At 41.4% G+C, this 27,790-nt stretch overlaps 1 protein-coding gene across 1 annotated transcript; it reads right to left on the bottom strand.

Annotated features, from left to right (window-relative positions):
• Positions 1–1,592: 1,592 nt before the first annotated feature.
• Positions 1,593–27,790, bottom strand: LOC306739817 (stromelysin-3-like; the record flags this gene model as incomplete). The annotated part of the gene is made up of 8 exons (XM_079221878.1): positions 27,683–27,790; positions 12,295–12,524; positions 7,018–7,161; positions 4,979–5,112; positions 4,519–4,793; positions 3,221–3,425; positions 2,077–2,337; positions 1,593–1,711 (listed from the first exon to the last, which is right to left on the bottom strand). The coding sequence occupies exons 1-8, from the start codon at positions 27,785–27,787 to the stop codon at positions 1,593–1,595; spliced, it is 1,473 nt and encodes a 490-aa protein (XP_079078004.1). The 5' UTR covers positions 27,788–27,790.

Raw genomic sequence — 27,790 nt, 5'->3', positions numbered from 1 at the left:
TTAAAGTAGTAGAAGTAAAGTAAAAGCACCTCATAGTTGTACTTGAGTAAATGTTTCGTAAGCTATACGATGACTTCTGGGCTTCGCCTCGGATTGAACGTTAAAGAGTCCGGAGGGTTGAGAACCGCTGATCCACGCAGCAACTGCTGTCCCTGAACGCAACACACTGACCTGAGAACAGCACCACGTTAATGTCACAGATGAGCAACGACTTCATCGAGCACAAGATGCCAAAGAGAGACGCAACACTATGAGGGAATACCTCGCATTGCCCTCTAGATGGCGCCCAGGAGCTTTTCTGTGAAAGAGCCCTGCAGACCGGCGAGTGAGCGATAACAACTGAGAGCTTCATGGCTTCATGTCGGGAGGAGCGACAACACAATGAGATGTTATCTTCCTTTTTCTTCCTAATGTGAACATCCTTTAAGGCTCCACAACTGAATGACATACAGAAGCTGGAGGTTGACATCTAAAAAGTACATTAAGGACTTACAAAATGAGACACGTTCTCCCATATTTATGTCTGGAAGGATCTAGAAGAAGCTTCTAGCACTTGGAAGGACATTTGGGAGTTTCTTGTCATGAATTGAGCCTCTCAGAAGACCCCCAAAATCTCTCTCCCTAACGATAATGGTAGGGGTCTCTGTCTGTCTGTCCTTTTTCATTTTCTCGACAAGTGTTTATCCGATCTACTTCACACTTGGCGGCTGGGAAGCCGAGGACCCAAAGAGGCTCAGTGTCCAGTGTGAAGTTGTTCTGATGAGCGGCTCTCCAGCTATATATATAGCTAACATAAAAAAAAATGTTTAGGCTTGGCTGCGTTGTAAGACTCCTAATATTTGCATAATGCTTAACGATGGAATCTCACCTTTTTTGTTGTTGTGTTGTTTTGTTCAAATGAACGCTACGTTTTTGACGACACAGCGTGAGAGCTGCCTAAGAGACTCAATTCAGGACCTGAAACCCCAAAGGATTTGAAAGCCGAGCGGGATATTCAGCTAATAAGAGCCCAAACAAGTTGGTCAAAGTCACAAAAACTCTTCATGCAGCTTTCAAAAACTCTAAATTAATGAAAGAGAAACTTAAATATCACGTGACTGTTGCTCATATGTTGTGATTCAGAGTCAGCGTGAGTCCGTTTTCCGTTTCTTTACCGACATCATGCTGAATGGTTTCTGGGTAAAAACACATCTGCCGACTGCAGCTTTAAATTTGAAGTCACTCTTCAAACACTTCGGGATCAGAGAGTTCGTTCATGATGAAAAAAAACACAGTAGTTTCTAAATGAAAAAACATCGTCAACAGTCTATATTGGTTGAAAAATCTCAATTTTAGGCTCAAGGACAGGAAGTAAGCGACGTCACACGTCGTTAACACACGGGGTTGGGGACACTTACCAGAAATGTGCAAAATAAATACGAGTACAGCTGAAACATAACTTGGGTTTTCCTGAGAAGAAGGTGGGAGTCGATAAATGGAGTGAAGCAAAGACTCCGCAGAATGAAAACACAAACATCTCCGCCTCAAAAAACTCCTCTTCGTGGTCCGAAAAAAGCAAATCCTGTTGACGTTATTCTCCACAAACGAGAGACTCACGCGTTTCTACAGCCGAAGAAATCCATGCCGATGTAGCGCGGGTATCCCTCCAGAGAGTTCATGCCCACAGGGTCAAACTTCCAGTACTGTCGACCTCGGATGAAGTGAGCGTAGCCTGAAAGACAGCAAACAGGGTTTCATTTTGTGTTTATTGCAGCTGTGTGCAGGTTTGTTGTGATGTATTGCAGTAATGTTTGTCAAGTCAATTTCATTGATATAACCTCATATCATGAATTTGCCTCAAGTAGGTTTCAAATTTATAATTTTAACATGAAGAGCAAGTAGCCCTGAGGTAATTAGTAATTATTTCTTAAAAAAGTAATTTGTTGTCATTTTATGCACCCAAAAGTACAACAAATAAAATCCTGAATTTGGAACATTTGCAATAAAAGTGTATTATGAGCGTGAACATACACCCCAAATAGATGGATGTACACTTTATCTATCCATATAAATTTGAGTTTTGTCTTCCGACCGTACCGTAGACGTCCCTGAACGTGGCATCCACGTCCTTGGGGATGCCGTTCCAGTCCTGCATGCTGCGCGGGTACACAGACTCAACCCGTCGGTCCTGGGGGCTAAACCTCCAGTAGCTGCCCGACTTGAAGAAGTAGGTGTTGAAGTTGGAGTCGTGGCCCCAGCGCAGCGCCGCTTGGATCCCGGACACCGACAGACCCAAACTCCTGATGGACTCCGGCCCTTTGATCTGCATCTCGGCATCGAACACCCAGTAGTTCTCACCTGCTCCGGGGCAGAGGAGAGAGACGGTGAGCAACGGACGACATTCAGGTGCTGTTCGTGGTTTTTCATCTAGAGATCCATTCCAGTCGTTTTCCTTTCAAGACAATGTTAAAACCAAGGTGGACGTCATCTTCTCACATTACTGGCTGACTATTGCTAACTGTGCTAACATTGGCAAGTCAACGTAAACATTCAGCTCATGAGCCAGACGTCCAGTAAAAGTTACAAACCTCCGGTTCTGCAGAGGGAAGTCTATGCTTCATGTGTTAAAGCTGCATTCTCTCTCCTGACCACCAGGGGGCGACTTCTCTGGTTGCATAGAAGTATATGCTTCATGTGTTAAAGCTGCATTCTCTCTACTGACCACCAGGGTCAACTCCTCTGTAGTCAAATAAACTTCTTTCTAGTATGATATTAAAAAGTGTAGCTGCAGTGGGAAAAAAAAACAACAACAACGGAAAAAAAACAGGAGTCGGTGGTTTGAAGCCAGACAGCATCTGTGCTTCCAGATGTTTTTGAGCATCAGCTGCAGGTAACGTTAGCTCACGATAAATGGGTGTTTATCACAATGTAAAGAAAAGTGGTAAATGCGTTTTTTATGGCCCCTCACAGTGAACACACTACTGCACATTCTAACCATAACCACATCTAATGTAAATAACCACATGAAACCCTTATAAAGGCAATAAATGTCACGGCTCCGCGTTAATTTACATTTTATAGCTGTTCAAACTCGCCCAAGAGTTCTCTGTGACACATCTGCAGATGATCCTGAAAACCGTGAAACGCACGCACGCACGTACACACGCACACACACACACAGACACACACATACACACACACACACACTCAGCTCAGCTCGAGAAGTTTCCTCGCTGCCCACCTTGAAAGAACCAAATATTCCCCGACTTGTCTTCAAAGGCGGCGTCGATGTTGTCGGGAATCCCCCTCCAGTGGCGGGACGCCAGCGCCGGGTAGCCGCCCTCCAGATGCCCGTCCCTGATCCGCCACACGTAGCCCGACTTGAAGAAGAACAGCTCCCCCCGGATCATGGACACGGCGTCGAAGTCTGTCTGGCAAGCGTCGGGCTGGGAAACCAGATACAAAGCGGGAAGTTTCTCAAAAGAGGCGGTTTAAATTTGTTTTTATTGCAGCGGGGATTAAAGTGTAAAGGATATGTTTTATTGTTGTTGTTTTTTTTCTTCACATCAACACAATTAGGATTACTTTTGTCTTTGACGCTCATTTATCATCCGAGGTTCAAAGACACACTTTTATATGATGTGGTGCAGTTTCAATGATATTCTCTCTATTTAATTGTCATGACCACAGAAACCACTCCTTCTGCGCACCCTATGCCTATTATCGGACATGAAAAAGATACACATTTTGTTTTAACGTTTCCTTCATTATCTCCAGAACCACATCGTTGTTTAACTTCATTTAAAAGTGCTTACAATACAGAGAAGAGACATCTGGTTCAAAAAATAATTAGAGTAACCGTTAAGTTTGAGTACTTACGTAAACTCTGTTGACTCTACGTCAGCTCTGTCAGCTTGCCGCAGCGGCCGAAAAGGTTCACAAGATCCTTCATAAGTATCCCTTACAATGTCGGATTTCACTAACAAACACATCTCAGCAACCGTAAGGGCTTGTCGGAGTCTATACATTTTGCATTTTAAGACGAAGAAACAAGGGTACATACATTTAACTACCATGACAATAATGTTCAAGGCCCTTCAGCGTACATTAGGTTCCATATTTCATTTTTGTAAACTAATTAAAGGAATAGTGTGTGTTTTCATTTGTGTTTAATCCCCTGAAACTAAACTAAACTTGTGTTTAGAATGAGTCCTCCATATCTACGTACAAAGTGGGTCCTCCATGTTTCTACAGAAGCCCAGAGAGGACAAACCAAACACTCTAGAGACAGACTTTTAATGTTTCTACGTTATCCGAAAGGCCACCGTTGGAACAAGTAGGGGGATATTCAGTCGGATGCATTCTGCCACCTCACCACTAGATGGCAATAAATCCTGCACACTACTCTTTTAAAATCGTGGAACCGCCTTTTATCTGCGATTTCATGGCAACGATTTGTCATCACTGTTGGAATCGGAGATGGCATCGTCGGTTTTTAGCCACGAAACGTTCTTTAAACACTGCATCGGCTCCACTCACATTCCTGACGATCTCGTTGGTCTCCGGGTTCGACGGGGGCGGGGGCGGGGGCGGGGGCGGAGGCGGAGGCGGAGGCGGCGGAGGCGGCGGGGGAGAGGGCAGGACCTGCGGATGAGCGCCATAAAGGTACTGGATGCCTCGCTTGTCGTCCTCGCTCAGCCTTAGTGGGTAGGAGAAGGAGTAGTACGCCGACATGATGGCCCCCGGCTCGCGGGAGTGCTGCAGGCCCAGGACGTGCCCGAACTCATGGGCAGCCACCTGGAGGAGGTCTGTCCCTGCAGAGAGGGAGGGAGAAGGCAAGGGAGGGGGCAAGAGATGGATGGAGGGAAAGAGGAGTCAGAGGATGCAAAGCCACCTGGTTCAAATTGCGTCAGAAGAAACGTTTGTTTTGACCTGCTAGCGGTGAAAGAAATACAATCAATAAAGATGTATTTCCTTCTTCCCTCGAACAAACACTCACCCATGTGATTTCCGAGGGTCCACGACTCGTCATAGTCAAAGTGGATGTCGCCCTGTCGGTGGGTTTTGGGGAAGAACGCGTGAGCGAGAATCCCACCCGGGCCGTCGAAGGGGAGGTTGTCTCCGTGCCAGTACCTGCAGGTCCGTAAAACAAACACTCGAATGAGCATAAAAGACACAATGAACTTTATAAACGTCAACAATAAGTATCGAACAGTCTCGATGAGTATTGTCCTATCGACTTAAAAACCAAAATATATTCAGTTTATTATTACAGAAAGGTAAAGAAAAACCAGCAACAATTCACATTTTAGAAGCTCGAAGCAAAGATTATTATTATTTATTTTTGTTATTTAAAAAAATCTTATTAAATCGTACTCATTTAAATGTGTCACACCTTCAATAAAGCCCCCAAAACCAACACAATGCAGAAAAAGGTTATCAAAAGAGCCAAACGTGAACTGAATACATAAAAGAATACCGTTAGTTAAATAACTAAAGAGGAGTGTAAAAGAACACACACTTTGAGTTTCCTCTTAACCATAATACAGTTGATACAATTAATTTAAACTTAATTAATTTCACTCAGCAATTTTATGTTATATATACATATATAACCTAAACGATGCTGCTATATATATATAGATATATACATATATATCTATATATATAGATATATATATATATATATAGATATATATATACATATATACACATATATATATATATATATTTACGTATATATATACACATATATTATATATATATATTGTATATATATATATACACACATAACATAACATTTCTGCACAAAAAAATAAAAAAAACTCTAAACAAGAATGCTACTACTAATTTTATAAATGGTACAAATTTGATTCAATTAATTGTAATGGATGCAAAAAATATAGAGAAAAAAAAAGACACGTTTATATTCTATAAGCCCAAAAACTGCATCGTCTACAGACATTTGTCTTTGAGGCTCAAACACATTTGTAGTAATTGTTCACTTATTTAAATTTTTTTCTCCTCTCACTATTATAATTGTAAAAGTTCGCAACAGTACTTAGATGTATAAATCCATACTTTTGTCTAATTGACACGTCATTTATTTGTGCCGCAGGTCGAACAAAGCCGGCTCTGATGAACAATGAATCTTAAATCATGATTCAAAAGAAGGTCAACAGGCAATCGCAGCAGGAAGAAACCAAAGCAACATGAAAGAAAATGAAGTCATTCCAGCGATGACATAGATCCCCATAAAACCTTTTGTAATGTGTCTCTTCTATCTCTTGTTTTTATCTTCTTCTTTTTTTCTTTTTTTCTCTCTACTGATTTCTCTGTAACAAAGATCTTTGACAATATCTGATTAGAACTGCTCAGATTCTGCTGGTCCAAGAATGAAATGTCTGATGCAGAAAAAACAAGAGTTCTGAAAGACTTTTAGACTTTCAAAAACATAAATGGTGTCCAACTGGTGGACTTTGTGGAAGTATATGTTGGATGAAAGAAATACTTTCATCCAGGTCAATACATTTGACACAAAGTATTCCAGAAAAAGTAGCACTGATAGATCAATTAGTTTCTCTCACTATTTTGGTCGTTTTTTCACGTAAAAGTGACACACGTTTGCTAGTTTGCACTAAAAACTTTTATAATATAAGAATAAATGTAGTGTGATATAATATAATATAAGAGAAAATATAATATCAGAGTAAATATTATGTAATATAATATATCATAATAGTAGTAAATATAATATAAGAGTAAATATAAGAATATATACAATATAATATAAGAGTAAACATAATTGCAGAATAAATATAGTATAAGAGTAAATATAATATAATATAAAAGTAAATATAATATAATAATAAAATTATATAATGTAATACAATATAATAACTTTGGTTTTGACCTATTAGAAGACGTCATATATAAGCGATGGTCATTGTCATGGACTTTATTCTGAAATCCACAAAATAATGAATCGATTAATCCAGAGAAACAATCTTGTTTTTTTTGGCCTCGTCTCTCTTTCACCTTGTGAAGTCGATGCGGATGTCGGCCTTCCTGCCGTGGACCTCGGTGAAAGTGAGCGGCGTGACGTCGCTCCAGATTTTCAGCGCCTCCTGAAAGACACGACGAACCTTTTCCTCACCTATCTGCCAGGGGAACCGGACGATCCTGCAGGTGTCACACACACACACACACACACACACACACACACACACACACACACACACACACACACACACACACGTTGTACAGTATAGCAGCAGAGAGGGACCACCAGCCTTGTATGCCTCCCTCTAATCTGATATCTTCAGCACGGGAGGTGTGCCGTTACCGTGTGCCTCAGGCTCACTAACAAAACACCGCATCACCGTCTCCTCCCTTTTCCTTTCTGATAAAACCACCCAGTGTGATGAAAAAAAGAAAGAAGAGAAACCTCCTTATCTTACGGCTCAAATCTGAAAGTTACTGCTGCAGTCCAATGTAATAAATGTTTCAGTTTGGAATAAATCAGCAACAATCAGTTTTTAATTAGACGACTTTGACTTTGTGTGGGAGTAATAACTTGCTAGAAAGGTCACAGTACGTAGAGAGTTTGCTTTTTTTAAATCTATAAAGGTAACGGGTTCAATCCTGGCATTAAAGGAATAGTTTTATTGGCTTTCTGGTTGGAGAGTTTGCTGAGAATGTCTGTACGGTCAATGTGAAGCTACAGGCAGTTAGCTTAGCATAAAAACAGGCTAACATTGCTTTTTTTTTGTCAATCCGTGTAAAAACAGTTTAAAGTGTAAACATCGCTGTCACCATCTTGGATTTTGTAGGGAGAATGCAGCTTTAACACATAAAGCATGGACCTCTATACAACCAGAGGAGTCAATCAATTTGCACATTCGTTTGTGATGTTGACGGGTTTGTTGAACTTTTCTCCCACTAACTAACAACTTAATTTGTTTCACAGTTGTCTCTAACTAAGCTAGCTCTTTCCCCCTGTTACCAGTCTTTGTGCTAAGCTAAGCTAGCCGGCGAATAAGAACATATCCCAAAAGGATCGAGCTATTCATGTAACCTACAACGCGGTGGCCTGTTACAAAGACATGAGCCTAAAAGTTAAAGCAATAGTTCCATATTTTGGGAAACGTGCCAATATGTATTCTGACCTTGAGACGAGAGGATTGAAACCACTCTAGGCAAAGTACGGAGCTGTCAGGACGTGTTTAGCCTGCAGTCTGTGCAGCGCTTCTGGCTACAGCACGGGCAACGTGTAAGCACAGATTTTGGTTTTGGCACATTGGTACCAAACCTCGCAAGCGGATTGTTCAAAAAGTAAACGTTGCAGTACAAAAATTACTGCTTTGGGTTCACAGTAAACAAAACATATACAGGATGCCGATTAAAGAGATTTAGAGGTGTTGCTTGGCAGACTTTGAGTGAGCCAAGCAACAGCAGTCTCCTCCGTTTCCAGTCTTTATGCTGAGCTAGTCTAAACACACACCGAATCCAGTTCTGTACTTAACACAGAAACATGAAATTAATATTGATTTTCATATTCTCAGAAAGAAAGCAAATAAGTGCATTTCCCAAAATGAAAACTATTCCTTACCTGAAGCTGTCAATTATGGATATAAGCACTTAAATCAGTTGTTTATTTTGTAATAAAGGTATTATAAAAACCTGAACATGAGCTAGTCTTCATCGGGTCTCCATGTACAGGTTTTATTGATGTCAAAATATATAGTTAAAGGTGTTATGTGTGGTATGTTCAGCATCAAGTGGAGAAAAAAATGTATAAATACAGCTACTTTGGTAAAAAAAATTAAATAAAAGACCAATGCTGTGAGTCTCCAGTGGCTTCTCTGCTGAGAAAAATGCACTGTATCATTTTATGTCCAGAGGATGTAAAAATGTATACTGGTTGTCATCAGCTCTTGTCTTTTATCATGCAAGGAAGGTCAAAAGAGGACAGGAAGCAGCCAGGTTTATGGGAAATGTGGTCTTGATTTAGTGAAACACTGGCAATAAAAAATACCACTGGTGTTCATTTCAACCACTGTCATTTGTTTACAACAAGTATATCTGGAGGAGGACAGGAGAGATACACTTTCGAAAAATATGTTCATAAAAACAAACTGACAGAATAATTTCTGTTTGATCGTAAATTAGAAGCGTACTTGTGCAAACACTTCTGCAAGTGTGCAAACGTTTGTGCAGATTGACTTCAGTTTGTGTCGTGCAAAGTCCACACAGGTTGAACTCCTTGAGCTTATCACCTTCTCAACACAAATACCCTGGAGATTAAAGAGGATATATAGTGTTTTTAATACGGCTTCAAATAAGTAATTACACTGGTATTTTATTAAGGGATTATGCAGACATTAGTGAGCTGGTCGCTTTAGTTTTTAACTGACATTACTCGAGAGATAAGTGTTGGTTTGCAAGTTTATATTTGTGTTTGTCAGCTGAATAGCTTGTTTGGGTCACATTTTCGTTTCGTTTCAGTCAAAGTTGACGGTTGAAACAAACAAACGGCAAGCTAACATTAGTGTGGCGCGTTAGCGCTTTGCATTAGCCTGCTTTTATATTACTAATATATCAAACTAATAATCTTACAGGCAGATGATGCCTCCTCTGATCAAATCTGTACATTGACTCTGCAATATTATCTTATCTTATCTATTTTATCTTATTGATTCCTTACAACAACATTAGCTAGTAAGTTAGCTACTTGCCAATTTAAATAGTCAAACAGTAGCACGCCGGGTGCAGGTGTTCTTTTCTTTCACTGTCAATCTAGTTGCTGTATCTCTTTGTTTGGGTTCTTTTGAGGCTCTTTACAGACTTATCTGCCCACGTTTAGATTTTTGGACGTCTAATGTTTGGATCACTTTACCAAACCTATAGCATATTCCTTCAAATCCTGAGCGTGACGTCAGGGCCTTTGTGTTGATTGATACTTTACTAGGTACTAGTTACTAATATATTTACCAGTTTTTGGACAGCAATGGCACAGAAGAAGAATATTACATCAGGCTTTGTATAATAAGAAAATATCAATATAAATAGACCTTTTTCTTTAATTTTACAACTATTTAAGTTCACCAATGTTTTACAAAGTGCGACAAACGTGAAGGATTAAGTTGTAAATCTGAATTAAAGTTGAGCTGAAAAACTCCTTTTCAGTTTTACTAACAGCCGTTAAAGCCACTCTGCTCTCAGGTGTCGTGCCAGAACTTGCTTCATAAGATCAAAATGCGGCTGATTCAAAGCAAACGCAGGGACTCATTACCGCGGCTCCACTCTTTCAACGCTCACGTTTCAGTAATTTAGAAGGACGTAGACGCGCAACGGTGGCCCTGAAAGGTCAAGTGTAGTTTGACTTTGTGGGTCGTTGCCTGGTTAACTGCTTCACTTTGTCAGGTGTCACTCTGAGCCCTTTATTGGTCCGATCCAACAGAATCGTATTAGTCTGTGGTCGGCGCCGCCTCCCTCGTTCTGTCTCTCTCAATGTACTGTTGAAAGGGACCCCAGGAGACTCAGACAGAGAGGCAGCAGCCAGCAGAGGATTGCCAGACACTGGATGGTGCCAAGGCCTCAGATGAAAGAAAGGCAGCACCCATTTGTCAGAATCATAATTTGAAGACTTCATTTTCTAAGAACTATATATACGCCCTCCAATGTTACATGTGTTTCTTTGAGTTCATCATTACATTTGTGTCTTAATATCTGGCAGATCCTGCCTGCAAGAGTCATCATTTAATCAGTAACATGCTGTCTCGTTAAAAACAAAAAATCAATTCTTAAACCTGCAATAAATCATTTTTTGGGCGTCTTGGCGGCAGCAGAAACAAGTTGACATTGACATATTGTCCCATTTTAAATTGATATGGTTAACTTTTTAGCAGAGCATTATTTATTTACACACAGCGTATCCTCACACAACGGTTCGTATGGTATCTTTGGAAAAGTTATTCATAATTTTTGTGCGTTTTCCTACAAAAGTTCTGCAACATGTGTCAATTTTACACAGACAACATGCATTCATTCTTTTAAAAATAAACTCTGCAAAACAAAACAACTGAGTTACGATTAGGAAACAAAACTACTTAGTCAGGTTTAGGCCGCCAGAATAAAACATTGGTATTGTACGTTTCTGCAAACCACGGATGCATTGAACCAGCAATAGTTCAACATTTCTACATGTATATCAACGTGTTCAAACAGCTTGTGGCGCTTTTGGCGTGTTAAAAATGCACTCTCAATTATGTTTAAGTTCAGGCAACAAAACTATAGTTTGTTTAGTAAAACATCCTGTTTTGGTTTCACGTGAGACAAGAACACCGATCTCCTGGGTGAAAGTTATGTTTTTGACACAACCATCCACCCTGCACTCCCCATAAAGCAGCCTTTGATGAGAATCATTTCTTTAATTTGTAAAAAAAAAAAAGGTAATCCAGGAGAAAAAGTAAAATAAATGACAATGCAGTTTCGTAATATTGGAAATCACATTTTTAGGAGACGAGCCTGAGCAACAGCAAAGCCTCACCTTTTATTTCAGTTGGAGTCGTGTTTTGTGTCCACTAGTCTTCGCTCTCTTTTAGCTCTGTTTTTGTTCTCCACCAACTCTGGAGGTAAATGTCTCTCTCTTTAGCTGCTAAATTGCTCCACTTTGTTCACCAGCACGAGATAGGTGTGAGAGAGCCACAACCGTAAAGTTTAATCTGCACTTAAAGTGCACTCGCTTGTCCCTGAGCTTTCGACCGGGTCACACAGTTGTATTGCAGTTAAAGTTGTCGTATGACTGCAGATCAAATTATTCTGAAAACTTCTCCTCCATGTCATCTTATTCTTGAAAGCCGACAAAAGTAAATCTCCACTCAAGGTCACTTTCTTGATTGTTCCAAGTGCTGATTTTAATAAAAAAGAGACGTTTATACAGATAATGTGTCTTCACTTTATTGGACACTGTTGGTCAACTATGGATTGGCTACTGCCTTTTAACATTTTATTATCACATTAACATAGTTTTTTGCCTCAAATTGTCCCCTGCAGTACACTTTTTAATTGAATTACAGAATAGAGTCCTGGCTAATACATTTATTATTTTACTTTAAGTCACATAAGGAATTGGAGCACATAAAATGTGCTCGAAAATGGGGCGATTCACTGTGCTTGCAATAGGAAACAAGTCAATGTCCAATCAGCTCCAGACTACCTCACTATCTCTGGTGTCTCGTGACCGTCCTCTGCTTACCAAGGATAATAACAAATAAAAGTTATATTGGATTACAGCTGATTACGTGTCTGTACCTGTAGGTGAGGTCCGTCTTCTCCAAACGTCCTCCGTACAGGACGAAGCGTCTTTGGCGGTGTCGCCCCCGATGATGCACCTCCTTGTGGGCCGGGTAGTCCGGGACGCCACAGCGAGGTCGGTTCCACGCGTTCGTGGTGTTGGTCGGCAAACTGGCCTCCTTTGCCAAGTCCTGAACTTGAGGAAGCTTCCCCCTCTTCTTCAGGTCGGGGAACTTTTCAGAGAAGACCTGGAAGAAAATCACGATGTTCATTAAATGCGTAAGTAATTCAGAATATGTTACGGTGCGTCATCGAATTCTCTTTGGTCTGGTAGAACAATGTGTGGAAATAAATAAGAGCATCATTAAAAAAAGAAAAAAAGAAAAAAAGAAGCAGTTATAGATAATGGATGAATGTCTAAAATCCTAAAGTCCTAAACAGTGACGTCTCTGATTGGTGGAATTTACATTAATGAAATGTGCGGTCACTGTTGAGCTCTATCGAAGAGTTAGCTCTATGAGCAAACAAGCTAACGGGACAAAAAGCGCACACGGTTTAACCAACTGGAGTTCCTTGGTCGCCGAGCAGTTTAAATATAGTGTTTTTTGGGCTTATTTTCTCTATTATTGATCGCACAATAAATAAACAAATCAAATCTAATTTGAAAGATCTGTCTGCAAATAATAACACGATGAGGAATATGGCGAACAGAAGAAAGGTGTGATGAAGAAGCGGAACGTTGGAATCTGGGGGAGGAAGAGGAAAACAAGAAGGAGTGAAGAAACAAAGACTTAAAACAGACGTGTACAACAGAGCTGGCTGAATGTGAATCAACATCATTTTGAATTCATTTTGAACTCTCATAACCAGGCCACAGAGCCACGTCGATTGTCCCAGTTTAAGAGACGGTCGGTCCCAGGATGTCCTGTTATTCGTACTACCCCCCTCTTCCTCACCAGATCTAGAGGAAATGGCTTTGCTCATTTCCACTGCAGCAAATTACAGAGGAGAGCCTCCTCGTCGAACTTGGTCCTCACCCCACTGATCCAAACCACATCTGCAGTACTTAACTTACTGTTGGGTGTTCTCCCCCAATCCCACAATTACGTGCACTTTCTTTTCCGCTGCTATTTAGAACAATTACCTGTGGGAAAAGACGCTGTCAATTTATTGTGTAGAGATGAAACAAATTACTTTTATCGTGAGATTATATAAATAATCCTGCGGAAGTTTTTTTTCTGATATTGTCCTGTTATGAAATACTGCAATATTCACAAGTCATTGCATACATTCCGAAACGTGCAGGTAAAAAGACGCCAAAAGCTGCTGGATTAAAACCAGACAGCAACCTCCTGCTCTGCCGAGTGAAGCCGATGCTTCATGTCTTAAACCTGCATTCTCTCTACTGTCCACCAGGGGGGCGACTCTCTGGTTGTATAGAAGTATATGCTTCATGTGTTAAAGCTGCATTCTCTCTACTGACCACCAGTTGGTGACTCCTCTGGTTGTATAGAAGTCTATGCTACATGTGTTAAAGCTGCATTCTCTATACTGTCCACCAGGGGGCGACTCTCCGGTTGTATAGAAGTCTATGTAAATGACTCTACTTCTCTCTTGATTTAAACATTGTAAACATGAGTGTAGTCTCAATCTCTAGCTTCAAGTCTTCTTCAATACAGCATGATGTTCAGTTAGTAAATTATGATTCATCCATCAAATAGACCATAAAGCAGGGTATGCTTTAGGGCGGGCTACAAGATGATTGACATGACTTCTTATATACAGTCTGGGGTTTTAACCCAGAAGTTTAGAGATCTTTATACCTGCACGTGTCTGATTTTGTGCTTTGTGGGAACCGACAATAACTCATGAATATTGCAGCTGTACAAGTTCATTTACCATTGTATGTCAGGATTGAAAAGTGCTGATCTCCGGAAGAGTTCATTCACTGATTCACACCCATTCATACTGGCCCATCAGGACGTAGACATATGCATACCCATTCATACACCGCAGGAACAGACTACGAGTAGTGGACTAGTAGTGGATAGAAGGACGACCCGCTTAACTGAGCCACAGTCACCCAGAGAGAGAAAGTAATCAAACCAAAAGAAAGTAAGAAAATATCAACTGTAATCGTTATTGAACCAAAGCCCCAAAGCCCCAAAGCCCCTAATTCACAATAGATCCATAAGATGCTGAATGATAATTGTCACAACCATGTTTTTGTGTGTGTGTTGTGTTTGAACGAGGCTGCCTCGCTCAGCTTCTGCAGCTCTCAAACCGTGTCGTTGTTGTAGATTAAGGGGAACAAAACCCAGCAGGATTCATGGAATGTGCTCCAGACTGCAGAAAACACGGTGACTGATGGGTCTGGATCACAGAACAAACAGTACACACCTCCCCGAAAAAAAACCTCCACCTCCTGTGTTTCACTTTGTTTAAACGAGATGTAAGCTGCTTATTTTGTGGTACTAAGCACTTTACTCACATTGGGGCGGTTGTTTCTGCTCAATGTTGTACAGTTTTTCTTTAATGAGCTAAAAAGAGCCCCAGAAAAAGAAGAAGAAAAGAAAAAAAATTATTGTTCAGCTTCTTTTTTTCTGGAGTGAGATCTGAGGTTTTTTCTCTCTGTGCTGTTATCTAACAACAAAATAACTCACAACAAAACCTCCTTATCGCGGTGTAAAACTTATCTAAAGGCTGCTGACGTGAAGCTGCTGGAAAACATACCCATGGAATGGAATTTGGTTTCTTATTTGTTTGCCTGTTTGAAAACATATATTTACTTGGGGGGGCTATAGGCTCTACACTGAAGCAGGCCATTGAGTGCATGTCCTATTGTTTGTATGAAGTGGTGAATTTTTTATTGACCTGTGGAGGAGTTTATATTATAGAATTACAGACTCAATAACCATGATGGTATTCCCTATCTTTACATTGTTAAGATGTTAAAATGTGGAATTCAAACCTGCAACTCTTGCACTTGTCTTAACTATTGACACAACGTGTTGAACAAATCCTCCAATCTCACGATAAAACCGATTGTCATGTGAAGGGATGCTGGGACTGTTTTCCTCTCTGTGGAAAGTTTAGCCTCAAACACGACTTTGTTAATTAAACTTTGTGCTGCTTTGAAGCCATGTTTTGATGAGCGAGAAGGTGTTTTGACAGTTGATGGTGTCAAGAACTGTAACAGCAGCAAAGTCAAAAGTGAAGACGAACGCCATTCAAGTTGGCTGCAAATATTTTTAGGGGAAGGAAATACCTTCATTGTGTTTGTCAGAACTCCAGGATGCAAACAACACGCTTGGGTGAGAAACACTGGATGCAAACACAACGGTTTGTTTGCAATAAAACTCCAAAAAGGTCCCTTCAACACAAGAGAACTATTGGGCTTTCACTAAATCCCCTAATCTCAGCATCGGCGTCACAGATTCTCATGGTTTCAGATGTTAAACGTTGCGCAATAGTGATGTGTGTTACCAGGAGAAGTTAGAAGAATTATATTTGTTTCTAAAACGTTATGTTTCTGCGTTATCTCCATCTCAAAGTGATGTTTTTTTTTAACTTGCTTTCATCCTGGATATAACCTTCAAACACATATCTCTCTCTACAATCGCTTTCCCCAAGAATTAGATAATATTTCTTCAGGGAATGCAGTTAGTTAGTTAACTTATTGAAGGGTCAGTTGTGGTCAAAAGAAACCAACACTGACTGATAGAAGGAAACAGGACATGAACAGTTGTCTCCAGAGTTAAAGTCACACATTTTGTTGATTTACCTTTAACCTCACTCAGAGATCTCTGTGGAAAAACGTCTTCAAGTTATTTTGGTAATTATCTACACGGCCACAAGAGGTCCTGGTCTTGGCTGGATTAGCTGTTAGGAGCCTGGTCACACCTTTAGTGGAAAGGTTTGCAATTAATCAAATTATTGTGGTAATAATTGACATTTTGTGGACTTTTCCCAGTTGGTAATCCAGACTTGGTGTTGTCAGGATAATAACTAATTTTAGGTCTTTGAAGATTGATTCTGGGTTTTCGCTGGTGAGGACAATGTCCTGCTCCCAGCTGTGCCTTCTGTTCAGCAGCCTCAGTTTTTTTTCCTTCAGGACTCATGATTTGACCCGTAAGTCACCTGGTCACAAGCCGACCTCCGTCCACAAAACGAGACAGTTTAGACCAAAGTCGCCCGCCGCCTGATCCCAATCTTTGAGGGGAGTGTCGGCTTTCAGTGTCGTAAAACGTTGGCTAATTCTAAGTGGTGGGTGTCATTTCAAAGAGGGAGATGAAGAAAAAAAAACGGGTGGTTAAAGGACTAAACCCGCCCCCCACCGCCTGACCTGCCTGTCAAATGGATTGTTTGACCTCTCTGACCCCACAGCCAAGTAAAACCCTTTATTCCCCACAAGTTTTACATCAAAGTTCAAGGTCGAACCCGTGTGTGTTTTATTGGGCAGCTTTTATCAATAAATAATACTTTTTAACTTGATTTTTAATGGTATTATTCATTGATAAAAGCTGCCCAATAAAAGACACAGACAGAGTCTCGCTCTAATGAATGCACCATTTACTCAAAAGTAAAGTGTCTTAGCACAAAGCCTATTGGTAAAAAAAACACTCAAAACAGGAAGAAAATAGTGCATTTGTTGAGGACTATTTTCAGCGCCGGATGAATGAAAAATAAACCAAAGTGTGTGTTCTTAATGCATTTCTATGGGTCAGATGAATGATATATAGCAGGCGTAGATTCACACACAATTCACACGACAAGTTGGCCGGCCTACTAGCAGTAAAATGTGAGTTAATAATGTTAAATGATGAAAACAATATATTTTTTTTAAATACAGGGGTGGGGAGTGCTGCCTCTTCTTAGCTGACTTGAGTTTTCTCCAGTCTGAATAACTTATTTATAAGAAACTTATGAGCACATACTCTGGTAAACACAAGATTTGAAGAGGTGAAAAACTTTCACAGCTCCGTCTATTAAATCAACTTAACGATTAGTCAATACAATCATGTGAGTGTTAGTTGACTAAGAATGTCTTTAATCAAGTCACATATCCCCACTCTCAGTCCTTTCATCATTAAAGTTGTTAACCTTTCCCTTCGCTCTGGCTGTGTCCCACCTGGGCCCTATTTCTCATACCTGGCTCAACAAAGTCGAGCAAATGTCCTATTATTCAGCTTAAATTAGCGAGATGATTGACGTCAGGCTATCTGGGTTTCTCCACGGAAGATCCGTGCTGAAACGGTCTCGTTACTTCTAGCCAGACGTCAGTCATCTGGATAAATGCGCGTGCCCGCTCCTCTTCAGAAGGGATAATAATCGAGCACTGACACCACGATGTTCTAACAGAACAATGACAAATAAACTCAGAGGAACCTCTTTTTTTCTCTCCGCTGAGAAGCGGGAGATGATCATGAACGCATATGAGGAAGTCAATATACCATATTCATGGAAGAATCTAATGCTGCATTCACAGCAAACAATTTTGCAACGTTGTTGGTGTGAACGCAGCTTAACACCGCCCCCGCTGCGAGACATAAGCGTCGCAAAAAAGTTCAATGCGTCAGTGTTTGGAAAATGTATCGGCTCATTTGAAGTGCTTCATCACCCAAATCAATCAGATAATATTTATTTAAATGTGTCTGCTGCCAGTAGTATACAAATTAATATATACATATCAGGATATATGTACTGTATGCCCATATGTATCATGTACTATGTGTATATACATATATGTGTAGGTTACCATATAACTAGGAATATGTGTATGGGCGGATCAGTATGTATGTATTATTCATAATCAGAAATTCAATCAATTGAAGCAGTGATGAGTATTCTTATCATGAGTCCACCTTAATAACACTGTCATATAATTATGAGTGCTTTTAGCACATCCATAAGTTAAGCGCTAAGTAAATGTTACGGACAGCACACCATGCAGGGCTTTCCCGATGTTCTCTGCATCGCCGACACTGTACAGAAATGTACCGCTCGCAAAAAAGCGCAAGGCTGCATAGAGTCTGTGAGATGGCCAATGCTCTGCTGCGCCGTGTGCTGTACAATGTACGGCTCGAGGAGGTCCCGTAAATACATTGACGGCAAAATCTATAGCGCCGCGTACAGGAAGTCATCCTGATGTGAGAACGGATCTTGGCGATCTGGAAGAACTCTCTCCCTATAAAACTAATATAACTAATATCGCTCCTTCATCAATGAGGAAGGAGCTGCCTTTTTTGTCCGGTGGGAGTGGCCAGCTTAATTGTGAATTTCAGTACAGTACAGTACAGTGGATCACACCATCCTCCTTGAGTGCCTCCACACCACCATTGGACTATCAGACTCTGCACTCCAGTAGTTCCAGTCCTATCTTTCTGGCAGAACTGAATATGTTTCACTGGGAAGATGCAAGTCCAGACTGCTCCCTGTCTGGTATGGTGATCCGCAAGGGTCGGTGCTCAGCCCTATCCTCTTCATTATTTACATGCTCTCCCTCGGCCGTGTCGTCAGCAGACACAGGATGTCCTTCCACTGTTATGCTGACGACACCCAGCTTTACATCAAAACTGTCCCAAGCCCCTCTGCAGCCATGTCATGTCTCACCGCCTGTCTTGGGGAGATAAAGGCGTGGATTAGCAACAACTTTCTCCAGCTAAACAGCAGCAAAACCAATGCCCTCCTTGTTAGCACTCCACACCAGGTTCAGTCATCCTCCATAATTCATGTCACCTTTGACCGTCAGGTCTACCCCTCTCCTCCACAGTCACTAATCTGGGAGTGCGGTTTGACCCTCACCTGACCTTTAATGACCATATAAAAGACCTGTGCAAAACCTCCTTTTACCATCTCAAAACATCTCCAAACTCCGCTCCACTTTAACCCTGTCAGACGCAGAGAAGCCTTTATCTTCTAAAGACTAGACTACTGCAATTCACTCCGCACCCAGATCACTGGCAAGGACATCCAGAAACTACAATACATCCAAAACAGCGCTGCCAGGATCCTTAAGAGAGTCCGGAAATATGAACACATAACATTCTGCACTCACTACACTGGCTCCCTGTCCCATTCCGGATTGACGACAAAGTCCTACTACTCACCCATAAATGCATAAATGGACATGCACCTCCTTACCTACAACAACTCATTACTCCCCAAACCTCCACCCGCACCCTCAGATCTACAAACCGCTCGCTCCTCCGGGTCCCCAACACCAAGCTCCACCATGGGCGACCGGGCCTTTTGCCCAGCAGCCACGCCTCTGGAACAGTCTCCCTAACCATCTAAGGGCAACTCAGACACTGAACTCTTGGAAAAAAAACTTTTTATAATAATAATGCATTAATTTTATATAGCACTTTTCAAAATGCTCAAAGACACTTTACATGGTACAGAGACAAATAGAACAAAAAAAAAAGAAAGACAATAGAGCAAACAAACAGAACATCCCCCACACAAAAGAAAACTGGAGAAGCTGTGCAGAATGAGTCCTGTAGTGGAGGGTAAGGAGCAGGGTTAGCAGGTGAAGGCGAGGTTGGAGAGGTGAGCCTTGAGGGCCTGCCCGAATGAAGACATGGTGGGAGCCCGACGGATGTGGACGGGGAGGGCGCTCCGGGGGGGGGGGGTGCAACAGCTGAAGGCCCTGTCACGCCAGGTCCGGCGCCCAGTCCTGATTATGGGTTGCTTTAAGTTTTAACTCTGTTTTTATTTGTGTTACTGGCTCTGTGGCACAGATTCTTTTGAAAGAAAAGTGCGTTAATAATTAAATGCATTATTATTATTATTATAATTATTGTTATACATCTTTACTGTGCTTCACTTCTCGAATGTATGAGTAAGACACTTAACACCTAATGGCTTTAAAGATATTAAATGAAGGGTTTCCCTTGGTGTTGGACCCTTGGTGTCAAACGGTTTCTTGGTTGACTGACCTTGAAGCCCGGTGACCTTGTGTGTGTGTGTGGGGGGGGGGGTAGTTGTCAGGCTGGAGACACCGCTCAGACACACCGTGTACGGACACGTTTCTCCCTGAATACCGCTGTCAGATCACAAGTCTTGTCATCGCTGTAACCAAGAGCTCAATATGTCCATACTTGTAATGAACACCCTCCTCCTCCTTCTCCTCCTGCATCGCCGGCATCACAAACTCAGATGTTACCAGACTCAAGAAGCCTTTTTTTCACGATGCCTTCAGGCTCTTTGGGAGTTTCATGTCTCATCACCGGCTTCTTGCACTCTCAGCAGAAAGTGACAGACTCCTTTTACCCCGAGGGTATTATTTTTTTTCCTGTAGCGTCGTCATGAAGTCTCCCGACAGGATTTCTATTGTCTGCCCTGAAAATTACACATGAACACGCGAGCATGAACACAACACTCCTGCTGAGTCACTGACATGGGATCACCAGCCCCCGAGTTACAAAGCACACTCTGAACATTTAGCAATTTAAAACCCCTAGAGGTGAACGTTTATTGGCATGAACTGAGCCAGATGTGTTTTTACATATTTTATTTTGAAGGGAGAAAAAAGAGTCTAAATGTACAACCCAACAAAGTGAGTCAGCTGTTGGATAGTAGAGAGTAATGTCTTAAATCAGATGTATGCTTGTTTACTTTCTAGACCAGAGACGTCTGTACGCTCAACATGAAGTGACTGCCAATAGCTGTCTACTTTCCCACTGGACAAAAAACACCTGGCTTTCGTCTTTCAAAGGAAATATTACAATCAGAATTCATTCCCAATTACTCTGCAGTAGTCCCGGGTATTGTTCATCTCCAGGTGCTATGACCGTACCGACTCATCTCAGCGTTTGAAAGCCGTTCCAAATTCGTCGGCAACGAGTAATCACCGTAACATTTTCGCTGGCCTCCAGTATAATCTGTACACAAGTAGTGGACGTAGACGTCATCACCATTTAGTTTGTGGACTGACTGATTGACAGGTCTCTGGAAGAGAGAGATCTGTCAATCACCTTGTAACCCCGCCCTAAAGCATCCCCTGCTTTATGGTCTGTTTGACTCTAAATGACCATAATTTACTAATTGAACATCATGCTGTATTGAAGAAGACTTGAAACTAGAGATTGAGACATAAACTCATGTTTACTGAGGGAATAAATCAAGAGAGAAGTAGAGTAATTTTCTCATAGACTTCTATACAACCAGAGGAGTTGCCCCCTGGTGGTCAGGAGAGAGAATGGCCACCAATCCAGCTTTAATACATCTTCTTATCTAACTCTCTGATTTAGATTTAGAAAATGTCTAGTTTTATTTAATCAAACATTTTAATTTAACAGTGTTTAAATGTTTTTTTCTTATTTACAAACAAATCATATAAAGCCCAAAACGAAGAACAAATAATGAATGTATTGTGTAATTTAAAGGGCATCTTCCTCGGCCCATGACGCACATCCTGCTTACAAACAGACGGACAAACCAAACCGAAAACCTTCTCCGCGGAGGTAAAAATAACTCAAACAAAGAGAGAGAGATCAATTTGTTCATCACATACCAGAATGCACGACATCCACAACAACATGTGTTCTGAATAAAAGAAAGTAGGAACAGCAGCAGAAGCAGATAAAGAAGATTTGAGTGGAAAGTGGCTCAAAAAAAAAAAGGAAATTACAAAAGATGATCCAGAAATACCTGCCGATTCTCACTGAACATCTCAGACGGGTGACCTCTGACATTTACAGTCAACACAAAAAAAACACACAGACTGGTTTATTGATCATTTCAAAGAAGCCACCTGCTTCTCACGAGAATCCGTAGCAGAGAAGACAAGAAGCGTCTGATAAAAGTCTGACGGTATCTTTAAACCTGGTAACAGTGAATCCGGATGATAGGAAGTAAGTCATAAGTGATTGTTGACATAGGCAGACAGATGTGGTTTTGGAGGGTGTGCTCTTTTCGGAAAAACAGTAGACAAAGGATTGCTTACAGTGAGAGAGGATTTAAAGTGCCAGGTTTTTTTTCATCAACAAATACCTTGTTATCTTCCGTTTTACTCTCGTAATCCAATATATATCGTCTGAAAATCAGAAACACCCAGCGGTGGAAAGTGATATAAACCATCTGCTTGAATCTCTTATCTCTCCTTCCGCAGAGACCTCAGACTCGCGGGTCTTCTGTCCGTCCGGCTGCAGGATGACTCACGGATTATTTTATCGTTATCGCTAAACGAGCGCGCTGGAGAGTAGCGGTTACCAGGCAGATTATGCTTTCTCTTTTTATGTTTCTTCTTCTTCTTTTAAAGGCTTTTTGGGGCTTCCGTTGTTATTTGATTTGGTTGAGATGGGCGGATAGAGGGTGACAGACTCCAGTCAAAAAGGTGAAGTCAGGACATCGTAGGCACATGGCTTGAACATTCAGCCCAGTTTAGACAAGATCTATTTTTTCTAGGGGGTGTGGAGTGATTTAAAAAAACATCTGGAGCAACACCTGCTGTTTGAAAAGCTGATCCCTGATACTTGAATAACACGTGTCCAGACTTTGATCCAGACTTAAAATATCTCAACATCAATTTTATGTATTGTCATGAAATTTAGTACGGACATTCATGGTTCCCAAAGGATGAATCCCACTGACTTTAGCAATGCTCAGATTTTTCATCTAGCGCCACCATCAGGTCAAACTTTTTATTTTGTACTTTCGTTTATGAGCAAAAACCTTTATTATTGAAGTTCCCATCAGCTTCAGCAAATAATAGCGTGTTAACATGCTGATGGTGAACGTGGTCAACGTATCCTCATACAACGGTGCGTATGATATCCTACAAAAGCCAGCAACACGTGTCAATTTCTGTTGGGAAAATGTGTGCAGCCTTTTCAAAAGAAACTTCTGTCTTCACAGGAAATAATATTGTTAAGTTTAGAAAAAGATTGTGAAATACTTAGTTAGCTTTGGGAAAAGATCGTGAAATATTTAGTTAGCTTTGGGAAAAGATCGTGAAATACTTAGTTGGGTTGATGCAACAAAACTAAGATTATTGTTTGGGTTAAAATAACTACAAAAATTGTCGTTACTGAAATACACAAGTTACGTGACAAGTAAATCCACGTTGACTTCTCGTGTCATGTCGGAGAACATACGGCATACTGAAAGAACGCTCTTTGTTGGTTTTTCGGTTACAAAATGTTCTTATATGTTTGTTTTTTTTAACTTTTAAACAGTTTTTGCACTTTATTATTATTATTACAACTATTGCACGATTCACTATATGTTGGACAGAAGAGAAACATACTTTCGATCTTCTGCATGTTTGCACATTGCACAAAATTGATAATAAACCTGACTTTGACTTTGACTTTTAATCTCGCTACTATCTCGTACTCGTGTTGGTTTCTTAATATTTCCTACACTAGCTTTAAGCCTCAGGATTTGTCTCCTCTCGATGTCGAGCCAAAACCTAACATGGTAGCCGTTAACTTCTCCAGTTACCGTCTTCTACTCGCCTTCAATCGAGGTGCAACCTTTGGGCATCTCTGCCTTCCAGAACCTTGGCGATGTGAGCTTTTGCACATTACTAACTCTACTTCGTCCCTGGAGCCTCTGTGATTTCTCGCCTCAAGTTTACATGGATCGTGACTGTCTGGAGCCGGTCCTGCCTCCTACCTCCTACCTCCTACCTCTTGCCTCCTGCCGCCTGCCTCTTGCCGCCTGCCTCCTGCCTCCTGCCTCCTACCTCCTACCTCCTGCCTCCTACCTTCTGCTGATGCCCCTACTCTCTCCCTCCTTCTGTGGATATGGATCGTGTTTATCTGGATCGTGGTCCATGCTTACTACTCATATATGAATAATTTCTGTCATAATAATTTAATGTGCTGTAACTCTGTTACGTTGTTCATTCTGGTCACATGACATCTATTGCTTCTGTCCATCCGGGAGAGGGATCCTCCTCTGTTGCTCTCCTGAAGGTTTCTTCTTTTTTTCCTGATCCGATGTGAGGTCCTGGGACCGGGATGTCGTGTGTGTTTGGATTGTAAAGCCCTCTGAGGCAAATTTGGAATTTGGTATTTTGGGCGATACAAAATAAACTGAATTGCATTGAATTACATTTTAATAAACTCAAGTGCCGACACCATCCTGTCACACTGAGCTCGTCCCGTTAGGGTTCGTTCTGCCAGCCTCCCCTCCTCCTCTCACCTTGTTAGTGAAGGATTTGGGGCTGGGGGCTCCTTTGCACTTGCTAACAAAAGCATCTGATTAACTTCATGAGGGAGGGGCCTTTTGACTGCCCCCCCCCACACACACACACACACACACACACACACACATCCTCGTTATGTCTCATCAGCCACTCACGGCCCGGCGCAGCTGTGACCTAGTTCTATACTCGCTGGGAACCCGGGCCCGGCTCTGATGTCACCTTTGCTCCCACGGTTTCCCCGACCAATCGCTTTGCCCGAAGACATCGCCATGATGGCGCAAAAACAGAAGAAAAAAAAAGAAACCCAGGGACTCGGAGGGTTTATTGACAAAAACAGCGAGCTGTTAGCTTCTCCTCTTCACTCCCGAGAGAGAAAACAGGCACTTTGTGAATCCCCTAAATGCCACAGACATCGAGGCCTGTCCAGGCCTGTGTAATCACTCACTCTTTTTTCAACACCGGGGGGGTCGGGGAGGGACAAATTGACAAACCTGCAGATTAGACTTTCCAGCTAGATGACCAGCAGACATAACAACGTTGTCATCGCAGGTGCAACAGCTCTAAAAAATGTGTTGCCAGAAATTAGTTTTTTTTCTTTCTTCATGTGTGGAAACCTGTTTGCATTCTTTTCAATTGAGGAAGACGAGTCGTAACACTACAACGGCTTCTGATTACTGTGGATTAAATGTGTGGATACTAATGAGTTAACACAAAGGAAGAGTGTTAACTGATGGTTACGCCAGATGAGTCCACACTATGGACTCAAGACTGAAAACAAAGATTCGAGGAAAGTCTGAGAAAATGAAAGAATATATGTGTTTTTTTTATTCTTTTCTCTTCCGTTAATCATTATGTGACCTCAGAGTTAAGAAACAGTAGATTAAAGCAACACAGAGTCATACATTCTTGCTGTCACTTGGCTGAAATAAGGAATACTGATTGATTTGTAGCTTGGCGACTTTCCATGACTTGTGCGACGTAAATAATCAGAAAGCAAGTGCCACCTTTTTACTTCTTTCCTAAAACATATTTAGGCGACTAAAAGGGTTAGAATTAACTTTCATGAACTGAAAACACACTTTGGAAGGATTAAAGTTTTAAGACGAAAACACGAAAACCCTCCAGATCGGATAACGTTTGGTAGAGACCTGTCAATCACAGTAAGCCCGCCCTAAAGCATGCCATGCGTTATTGTCTATTTGACTCTAAATGGGCCATCATTTACTAAATGAACATCATGCTGTATTGAAGAAGACTTGAAACTAGAGATTGAGACATAAACTCACATATAAGAAGTATATCTGTATATAAGAAGTCATGTCAATCATCTTGTAGCCCCGCCCTAAAGCATACCCTGCTTTATGGTCTATTTGATAAATGGATCATAATTTACTAACTGAACATCATGCTGTATTGAAGAAGACTTGAAGCTAGAGATTAAGACATACACTCATGTTTACAATGTTTAAATCAAGAGAGAAGTAGAGTCATTTACATAGCCTTCTATACAACCAGAGGAGTCACCCCCTGGTGGTCAGTAGATAGAATGCATCTTTAACACATCAAGCATTGACTTCTATACAACCAGAGGAGTCACCACCTGGTGCTCAGTAGAGAGAATGCAACTTTAAGACATGAAGCATAGACTTCTATACAACCAGAGAAGTCACCCCCTGGTGGTCAGTAGAGAGACTGCAAGGTGTAAAGACACTTCGGCTTAACACTTTGCCTCTTTACCCATGATACGATTGGTTGTTTCCCCCTGTTGTGTTTATTTCTGTGGAAAGGTCTTGTCTGCTTGGCAGCTCAACTCCAAACATCTCTCCCTATGTGACTGATTTATTATACAGTCTCCCAAAAATAACAACGTCAAAAATCAACTCTGAAAGCGATACAGACTATTCCCAGTATAAACCGACACATTCTTCCATGTAACCGCTTATCTGTGTGTTTTGATAAATTCCTTGTTTCTCTGTGTACCTGTAAACAGGACATTCCTGTGGGGGAAAGATGAAGCATGCACGCTAAACAGTGTACTCAGTGTAAATAAAGGTTAGATGCACGAGAAAAGAGGACCGTCATAAATATGATGTGGTCCAGAATTACAACCAAAACATTAGAATGAAAAGTATTAAAGTAGCAGCATGTGGTCAAGTGTGCAAAACAGCAAAGTGAGGCTGATAAATGAGTAAAACTCAACATGTCAGTGAATACACTTCAGAAGCACGTGACTGAGAGGCAGCGTGTCACAGACGCCATGGTGACGGGTCCATGTGGAGGACCCCTGTCTTTTATGGTGTTGTTGACAAAATGCCTCTAAGACCTGTTATTACTGCTTCCTGTCCTGCAGACGAGGGGGAAACTCAGCAACCTTAATGTTTTTTGACCTGGCTGACGCACGCAGAGGAGAGTAGACGTCAGTTTTTGTTTGCTTCTGCTGCTGAGCAGACATAAAACATTAAAAAAAATAAACAAATAGTGATGATAGTAATTTCTTCAAAGTAAGAGCAGCTGCCTGTGCTAATTACAGTGACAGGTCAGCACCTGTGCGTGCGAGTTAAAAATAGCCATTTTGTTAACTACAACATTAAGTGTCGTGCGTGTGTGCACGTGTGCATTTCGCTGCTGAAGACCGGACACTTAAGATATTCTTCATAGAATAATGAGGATATAATTAACTATGCACAAGAGAACAACTGCAAAATAGTGTGCGTGCGTGAATGCGTGCGCGTTTCGCTGCAGAAAAGTGACACTTAATCCTGAAAAAAGTGTGTCTTATAATGACAGTATTTGCTTTGCAGCAAAGGGAGTCATGCTGCTTTATGGCTGCACAATAAATATTGCAAAATCTGTATCTGTGCGTGAGTGCGTGCATGTGCTTGTGCATTTCGCTGCAGAAAAGTGGCACTTAGACAAATGCTCAATAGTGTGTGTGTGTGTGTGTGTGTGTGTGTGTGTGTGTGTGTGTGTGTGTGTGTGTGTGTGTGTGTGTGCGCGCGCGCGTGTGTGCGTGTGTTTAGGGGCTGGGGGACAAGAGAAAGAACCAAGAAAAGTCAACCCTGCAGATATGATACCTTTCAAATGCAAAATAATGAATCATTTCCCTGCAACAATGCAAACCAGACCGACTCGTTCTGCACACAAAAACCCTCCAAACTGCAGACGTGTTTTTGTTTAGTTTTTGTTTCGACTTTACAAAAGAAAGAAAGAAAGAAAGAAAACAAAAAAAACAAGCGTGGTCCAACTCACCGGTGTCACTTTGTACCTGCCGGATCCCCGCACGGGGAGACAGAGCGTGCTCGGGAGGCATTGCAGCGCAAAGACGCAGCAGCACACGACCAGAGAAGTCCGCATCGT

The sequence above is a fragment of the Taurulus bubalis genome (genome assembly GCF_910589615.1).
Source record: "Taurulus bubalis genome assembly, chromosome: 8".
NCBI classification, from domain to species: domain Eukaryota; kingdom Metazoa; phylum Chordata; class Actinopteri; order Perciformes; family Cottidae; genus Taurulus; species Taurulus bubalis.
Note: the sequence above shows the minus strand (reverse complement) of the source record. Positions and strands in the feature narration are given on the sequence as shown.